Below are 8,285 nucleotides of genomic sequence, written 5' to 3'. Positions count from 1 at the left end.
TTCTAATTGCTGTGGAAATCTTGGTGGATTGAATAAAATCTTATAAATATATTTGCTTTTGCTTCCATTCATTTTGATGGGGTCTAAATATTTTATTTAATCAGTTTGTTCTACATCTTTGCAGGTTTTATTTAAACATTTGCAGGAAAAACTTCTTCGCACTGAGGTAAGTGGTACTTTGGTTCGCTAAATTCCTGTTAATTCAATATAAGTAGTATTAAAATCTAGGTGGACTAGATACTAGCTATGTAAAAATATTGGTTCCTGTTATCATAAAGGGCTTCTGACGATTGGTTACATATGTTCCTTATCAGTCGAAGCTAAAGGAGTCACAATATCAATTGATGCCATGGCGTCCGGATTTGAACAATGCCAATATTGCTACGCAATCACCATCTCACCCAATTGGTGCACCTTTGGCAACTTCAGTATGCTCATTTTTGTGTTTTTGTCCCTTTACCTTGTTTTGCATACATAAAATTCTAAATATTTTCCATTCTTTATTTAAATTTTTAAATCAGAATAAAAAGGGCCTTGAGCTGGTACCTCAGGAGCTGTACTCCCAAGCAAGGACTCAGGTTTCTGTTGATTCTCACATGGGCAATGATTGGGATATGTTTGGCCGCACACAGACTGGCATGGGTGGTGGTGTGACAACCAATGTTGACGGGGATGATTCGGGGAGATATTCACCTTATGCAAGCAGGTGAGCCTGATCAAATGGAGACTGCTACTCTGAACTGAATGTATTGGTGGGTTCTGTTTTCATGTCATCTTTGTTAATGTGGTCCTTGCATGCAATCTTGTCTGCAATTTGATTCAACTGGATAACTATTTATATGCGACCTGTTTGGCACTAATCTTTACAGATGTGTCTTCTTAAATGGTGCTATCATCTGAACCAATGGGAAATGGTATTACTGAATTGCTAACAGTGAGGGTGTCTTTGGAATGTTAAAAATGTGGAAATGATTTGAAAATGAATTGATTACATGTGTGAATACAGTTGCATATAGCATGCATACATGTTATATATATATCTTATGCACATTTAAACAAGAAGCTGGATCCTACTAAATAGGGTTGGCTACATTAATCAAATGACGCTACAATGCCTTTTAATAAAACATGTGTATTTTGTTTGTTTATACTTAAATCCTTTTTAATAATTTCATCCAAAACTTTCTTAGATCTACTAACTTTGCCTATTTATAATTATAATAGGCCTATCCATAATCCTTCTCCGAACATGTCCACGACACTTACAGATGAAATTCTACCAACTTCTCAATAACTGGTGTTGCCCCAATTCTCATTTTTTCATTCTTGATTCTATCTAGTTTAATGTGACTGTGTCAATTGAATCATTCTCATCTCTGCAGCAGTAAGATTAGGCTGTGTTTGGTCAGTGTGCATTCTCAGACATAGATACAAAGACACAGACACTTGAGACATGGACATAAAATATGTGTTTATGTATTGTGTTTGGTAAAATAGATGGACAAAGACACAAAAATTTGGAAAGTCCATATTACCTCCTTATTAAAGAAAAGCCTACTATCCTCTTCTCTATCCACCCATTGTCCCCTCTTACTACTTCCTTCAATCTCCAGCTGAAAAACCAAGAACCAGACTCATCAAAGATCAAAATCAGATTAAAAAAGGTAAAAAGAAAAACCCAAATTCATTCTCATTAAATTAGTTCCAATATTTTTGTTCTCTCTTTTCCTGGAACACTTTTTTCTTTTCAAAAATCAAAATGAAACCATAAAATCAGAATAGAGACCCATGGAAGAGGCTGCTAAGGTAGCGTTGTCTCGAATCTGGAGGTGTGAGATAAGACAGAGATAGAAGAAGAAAAGGGAAGGGGAAAAGATGGGGGCAAAGGGAAGAAGATGGAGGGTGGAAGAAGGAAGAACAGAAGAGGTAGAGAAGGAAAAGGGAAGAGAAGAAGACGGGGATGGAGAGTGGAGGTTGGAGAAGGGAGGCTAAATGGAAAAGAGAAGAGTAGAAGAGAGCGGGAGAAGAAGAGAGGGTGTTAAGTTGAAACAACAGCAGCAGCCGGAAGAGAAGAGAAGAGAAGAGAAGAGAAGAGAAGAGAAGAGAAGAGAAGAGGAGAGGAGAGGAGAGGAGAGGAGAGGAGAAGAAATACGTTAATGGGTATAGGGCAGTTCTGGGATTATGAAAATATAGTAAGGACAAAGTTGTCCAAAAGTATAATCCGATTTGTGTCTCTAGCAAAAAAACCGTGTCTCAACATTTCGGAGAGACACAAAAGACGTGTCTCTTGTGGGTGACCATATGTAACCGTGTCTTAAAAAAATCGTCTTAGCAAACAAACGAAACCTTATGTTTTTGTTGGCTCGTCACTGTCCAACATTCCATGGCCGGTCGAATAGTTGCGCCATAAAATTTATGTTTAAACCTTAGTGGTACTTTTTTATCCTAAATAAATAACACAATATACAAATTAAGATGACACAGCTATGATTTGTGTCAGTGTAAACTGGAGAGGACATATGTGGTTTCTATGTAATGTGCCTGTGTAAAGCAATGCAAAATAATGAGGGCTAAAATAGTATTTTCATAACTTAAATTTCCAAATGATATCATTTTCATACGAATTCTTTAAAAAGTCACAAGATTTCATATGCACACAACTCAGGAAATTAATTCATTTCCTTTTTCACTTTCTACCTTTTAAACAAAAGATTAGATTCGTAAATGAAAGCAATTTCATTTTATTACACTCTAAACACATTGAATGTTTTAGTTGACTCATTTTCCTGTTTTTGTTCCCTGAAATAACTGGTAGAAACATAAAATCATGCTTGCAGATCCTGAGTTCTATTTTTTTTCTCCTAAATGAAGTTTTGTATGCATAAGCTTTCCATCCTTGGAATGGTGATTAGCATATATGATATATCTGTCCTGCTAGTTGTAGATTCTAGTTCATATTAGGATATCTGCCTGCTCTGTGATGTCAACAACTGCTAACAGATAATACTTCATGATGCTAGTCTCAACAGTAGATCTAATTTATTTAATCAGCCCAATAACTAAGATTCTAGGTTGATTAGAGTTTCAACTTGCATGAAGTTTTTTATGTAAATTTTGTTAGCTCACTTCCTAATCATTAGGTAAAAGGTGAGTTTCTTTCTGCTGATTGGTGATAATTCACTTTGGAGATCATTGCTTAGCAAATGCTAATTTTGATTCCGAAAGTTGCTGAGAAAGCAATATGGTTCTGATTTGTTTAGTATTCAAATAAATTTCTGTTTGAGGGAGAATAGTATTGAGTTAACATGCAGCACTTGTACCCTCTGGTTATTTTGCATTTTGTGGTAGCTTGTTACACAAAATGGAAATTCTTGTATGATTTCTGTTCTTGAAATTGTGAAGAGCAATAATTTTGTATTGGATCTTTACATATGATCTTTATTGATTGGGAAATGGCTTATCATAGGCTGGTAATTGAGGTTTTATGGAAGGTCTAGGTGAATAATAGGATGCAGATATCTAAGATTTGAGCAATCAAATATATTGCCGAATAAGAACCCGTGTGAGAATACATGGTAGAATAACAACTAACAAGGATTCTTGTTCTTATAGGACTACATCAAGGATGAAATCTTAGTCCTTAGCTTTTTATAGTGGTATTGGATGTGCTTACTGAACATATTGAAGATCTAGTCTCACGATGTGTGCTAGATGGGAAACTAGGGTTTTGAGTGTGTCAGGTCCACTATTAAAGATGGGAAATTGAAGATGTGTAAACCCTAAGAAGCATGATGGGTGGTTGACGTGTTGGAGTGTGCAAGGACTGGTATTAGGATTAGGAGAGGAAAGGGGAAAACAGAGGATATAGTAATGAATTAGGGATTCTGAACAAGTGTATTCTAGTCTTCTAAGAACCTAGGAATTGGGGAAAAGTATCTGATGCTGTGTTTACAATTGTGTAAAGCTTGAGAGCTTCTATCCAAATTCTTAATGAATGACTACACAGAACCTTCATCAAATGGGAACCTCCTATGTATTCTCGTATTTCAGCTTAACCCCTATCTGATGTCTTATCTCTCAAGTAACCGTTGTTTCATTACTTGCATAGGTCAGTGACTGGTTACCCTCCTCTCTCAAATTCTTTCTTATATACATAAGAATATGTCTTACAAATGGTTTCCTAACAGTTTTCTTTTGGTATTTGCGATTAACAAAATGTACCAGCATAGCTTTAGGGAAAATTGTAATGCACAACTATTAAACCAGTGATTTTTTATGGGATTGAATGTGGGAGGTTAAATACCAACAAGAAAAGAGGATAGATGTTGCGTAGATGAGGATATTTTGATGGATGAGTGGATGATATACTCGATGAGATGGGATTAGGAATGAAAAGTTAAAGTTGAAGTAGTGCGTATTGTGGATAAAATGGCTGAATCTCATCTTATTCTGTATTGCAAAATGTGGAAACTATTAAAATAGATTTAATAGTTCAAAAGTAATCATGATTTATTTCAGGACACTATCATGTCAAGTGGAACAAGACTTGATGGTTACTATTTTTAGTATTCATAGAATCAAACATAAAAGAATAAGTTTTGACTTATTTGCCACACACACAAGCGTGTACACTCAAGTTGAACTGAGATAGCTCCTTGGAGGCTGAAATGATGAATTTTTAATTGAGACTTAGACCAGTATCGGTAACAGCAGTGACATCCACGCTCAAATATTGTGTCTATTTTACAGGAATTCTTCAGCTCATGATGTACCCATCCACCTAGGTGATGCTCATCCTCCACATTATGGAGAGGAGATAACTAACAAACAGGTGACGTTTCGCGAACCTGTGAGCAACAATGATGTGGATGATCCTGATGGAGATGGAAACAATAGTGAGAGAGAAGCATCTGCTAACTGGAGTGGCAATGCGCCTTATACAACCGCTGTTGATGAACCTGCTCCCTCGTATTCTCCATATTTGCCACCCGTTCTTGAAGAACCTTCTTCGTCATTTTCTGAGGGTAATAATTAATATCCTTTTGAACTTCACTAAATGTTCAGAGCTTTGGTGTTGACCATTTTCAAATTGAATAAATCACAATACAGCTGCCGACGATGATCCCTTACCAGCCATAGAGGGCCTTCAAATTTCTGGGGATGCCTTTCCAGGAAGGGAACTTCAGGCATGCGGATACTCCATCAATGGCACCACTAGTTGTAATTTTGAGGTTAGTTTTTTTCCCCTTATAATTTGAACGAGTTTGTATTGCTTTATTTCTTAAGAGTTTTCATTACGTTGTAATTAGATGTGTCTGTTCTAACCGTTTGTCATTGCCTTTGTTTCCCTTGTTGGACTGTGCCAGTGGATTCGACATTTGGAAGATGGTTCCTTTAATTATATCGATGGTATTGTACTATTGTTTACTTGTTTTTATGTTCACCTTTACATCCATCCTGATGTAATGATCTCAACCATATCCATTGTCCAAAAACAGGGGCAAAGCAACCCAACTATCTTATCACTGCTGACGATGTTGATACATTGCTTGCCATTGAAGTCCAGCCTTTGGATAACAGGAAGCGCAAGGTACTTTTGTCTCTTATAATGGCTGTCTTGTATGTAAAAGATGTAGACTGTTCAAAAGTGGCTTCAAATTAACTGTGTTCCAACTTAGGAATATCAATGTGATTTTCGGTGAAAGGTAGAAACTACTAGTAATTTTCAGTGATCATCATACTGACCAATTTAGGTGTTTTGTCACTAGGGTTTGATCCTTGAGTGGCTAATGGGCTATCCTTGTAATGATCATTGATCATTGAATTTCTTTCACAATATTGCTGATGGATGTTGGAATATTTAGTTCTTTGTGTGTTGATGACGTTGAATTCTAATTTCTAAGTCTATCCTTTCTCCTTGTCCTGTGTGCCTTGTTACAAGAGCAAAGTTGTCGAACTTTTGTTTTTCTTTCCAGGATCATATGCAGGTGAACCACATTGGTGGGGAAATAATTAGAATATGGAATGAAGAGAAATGAAAGACTAGTGGGTGTTGTATTAGTTAAAACTAGACCAAATATCAAACCTGCCAAGCTACTGTTTAGTGGTTCAACCTGTTTAAAGGGATTCAACTGAATATATACATATGGGGTGGGGGGTGTTGATTAATAAATATATTTTATATCAATTTTCTTTTTCCCGTTTTGGTCTTGCCATGTGCACTAGTAGCATTGAAAAAAAAAAGAGATAATGCAGTACCAGCAAAAGGAAATTGCAATGAGTAATCGCTCCAATGAAGGGGGAATTATGAAGAAAAATCAGGTTATGACCATGAACCATGTGATGACAATACCTAATTCTCTTGACATTGTTGCACTGTTCCATAGCCTCTCTTTTCATCATTATGTCCTCTTTTTTCAATTGGCACTTGTTTCTAAATGACAAGGACACATGTACTTTTGATGAAGTTCTTTCCATTTTAATGATTTCTTCTTTTATCAAAGAAAAAAAGTACTCTTTTGGTGAATTTATTCTTTTCTTGTTCTTTTTTGGATAAACAACAATATATGTAAAATTTGCTGTTTTGGTATAGTTATATTTCATTTGCAAGTTTATAGATTTTAATGGGTCATTGTGCCCTGTGTGCAATAGTACACCATGCTTAATAAGTAATTTGAGAAATATAGGTACTATGAGAATTGATTCTGATTGAGTTCTTTCAAATGTGTACTTTGTGAATGGATTCTGACCTCTTTTTTTATTTTTTATGGGTTGGTGTGACATGGTTATTTAATTAATTTACTAATCTCATGCATTCTTCAATGTAGGGAGAACCTGTGAAGGTTTTTGCCAATGAAAACAAAAAGATTACTTGTGGTAGGTGCCTGTATTATTATTTTGGAATGCTGATTGATGTTACCATTTATGCACTTGGTATGATCGTGTATTTGAAGCGAACTTTTAGTTAAATGTAGTGAAGTAAAGTAATGTTCATCAATATTTTAACCTAAGGGCGAATGTGTGACAATTTTTAGAAAGGCTATATTCTCCATATCTTTAAACAGTGCGATTTGACCAACCCCTCCAGGCCCCAACTAGACATCTAGGGTGTTACATTTACTGGAGTAAACATCTGCCAGTGATCCAATATCACGCATTATTCTCTGATGCCATCTTAAGACTGTTGGTCAAAAAGCTAACTCACGGTTGGTGGAATTCCCAAATGTTTACAAGGACTATCTTGATTGATCTCTTATGCTTATGCAGCATAGGAGTTAAAGTCTATCATTTGTTGCATTTGTGTTCTATAAAGTGGGAAAATAAATATCATGACAGTTGTGGGAAAGTTGATCCAGCTATAAGCCTGACCAAAGCATTAATATAATGCATCTTAAATATGAAGCTATCCTTAGTGTGCTTTTCTTTAATGATACCGGGAATGTCCGATAGAGGTGGCGACCTTTACCTGTATGAATTGGTGTGTGGATGTCCTTTCTTGGTTAGTGAAACAGAGAGGCTAGTTTCAACCTGTAGGTAGTCATTGTGCTTCAGATATTTATGGTGCATAATATGATATTTTATTTGAATTCTAAGTGGTGTGTTGTCCCAAAAAGACACACTAAAGTGGAAACAATTTGATCTCAATTCTAAGTGAACATATCTACTTTGGATGTATTGTGTTGTTTTCCTTGATTTCAGTTTTGTGCTATGGCTGCAATTTTGTGGATCCCTCCTAAATAAAATAGCTGAAGTATTCTCTTATTTGTTTTCAGATCCTGAAATGCAGAGTTGCATAGAAAAGGCTTTTTACGCGGGACAAGCTTCATATAAAGTTTCTCTTTCGGTAATTGAATGTAGCAGAGTTTTGGAACTTATTTTACTTATGTTTGGAGAATTCACGGTTACATAAATAACTTTGGCTTTGTATTACAGACTGGATATCTTGATATATGGGAACCAGCCACATTGACCGTTAAGAAGGAAGGTTATAGTATCAAATGTAGTGGACCAAATGGAGTAGTCATCACAGAAAAGTTTGCGTCTTCCAGCAGTGTATGAAGTTTGATTATTTGATGCTTTGTGTGAAAGTTACCGCTAGTTAAAGTTGTATAAAATTATTGAATGAGTAAAGAAAGTAAAACGTATTCTGGGATCATTCAGTAAAATATTCCTCCCTGGAAGATTTCCTTTTAGTGAACTCTTGGTAGTAATAGTTTACTTGTGCAGTGTGCTTATTATTATTATTATTATTATTATTATTATTATTATTATTATTATTATCTCAA

General features: G+C 35.6%; 1 protein-coding gene across 1 annotated transcript in view; it reads left to right on the top strand.

Moving 5' to 3' along the window:
- LOC107617676 overlaps positions 1 to 8,285 on the top strand; it is a gene marked incomplete in the record, with an annotated part of 15,306 nt that overhangs the window by 5,206 nt on the left and 1,815 nt on the right. The window contains 10 exon segments of the mRNA XM_016319496.2: positions 125 to 166; positions 315 to 428; positions 522 to 706; positions 4,750 to 5,024; positions 5,110 to 5,231; positions 5,367 to 5,409; positions 5,499 to 5,590; positions 6,828 to 6,876; positions 7,773 to 7,843; positions 7,933 to 8,052. Coding sequence (XP_016174982.1) covers positions 125 to 166; positions 315 to 428; positions 522 to 706; positions 4,750 to 5,024; positions 5,110 to 5,231; positions 5,367 to 5,409; positions 5,499 to 5,590; positions 6,828 to 6,876; positions 7,773 to 7,843; positions 7,933 to 8,052 — 1,113 coding nt within the window.

The sequence above is a fragment of the Arachis ipaensis genome, chromosome B09 (genome assembly GCF_000816755.2).
Source record: "Arachis ipaensis cultivar K30076 chromosome B09, Araip1.1, whole genome shotgun sequence".
Taxonomy (NCBI): Eukaryota; Viridiplantae; Streptophyta; class Magnoliopsida; order Fabales; family Fabaceae; genus Arachis; species Arachis ipaensis.
This window is presented reverse-complemented; position numbering and strand designations above follow the sequence as displayed.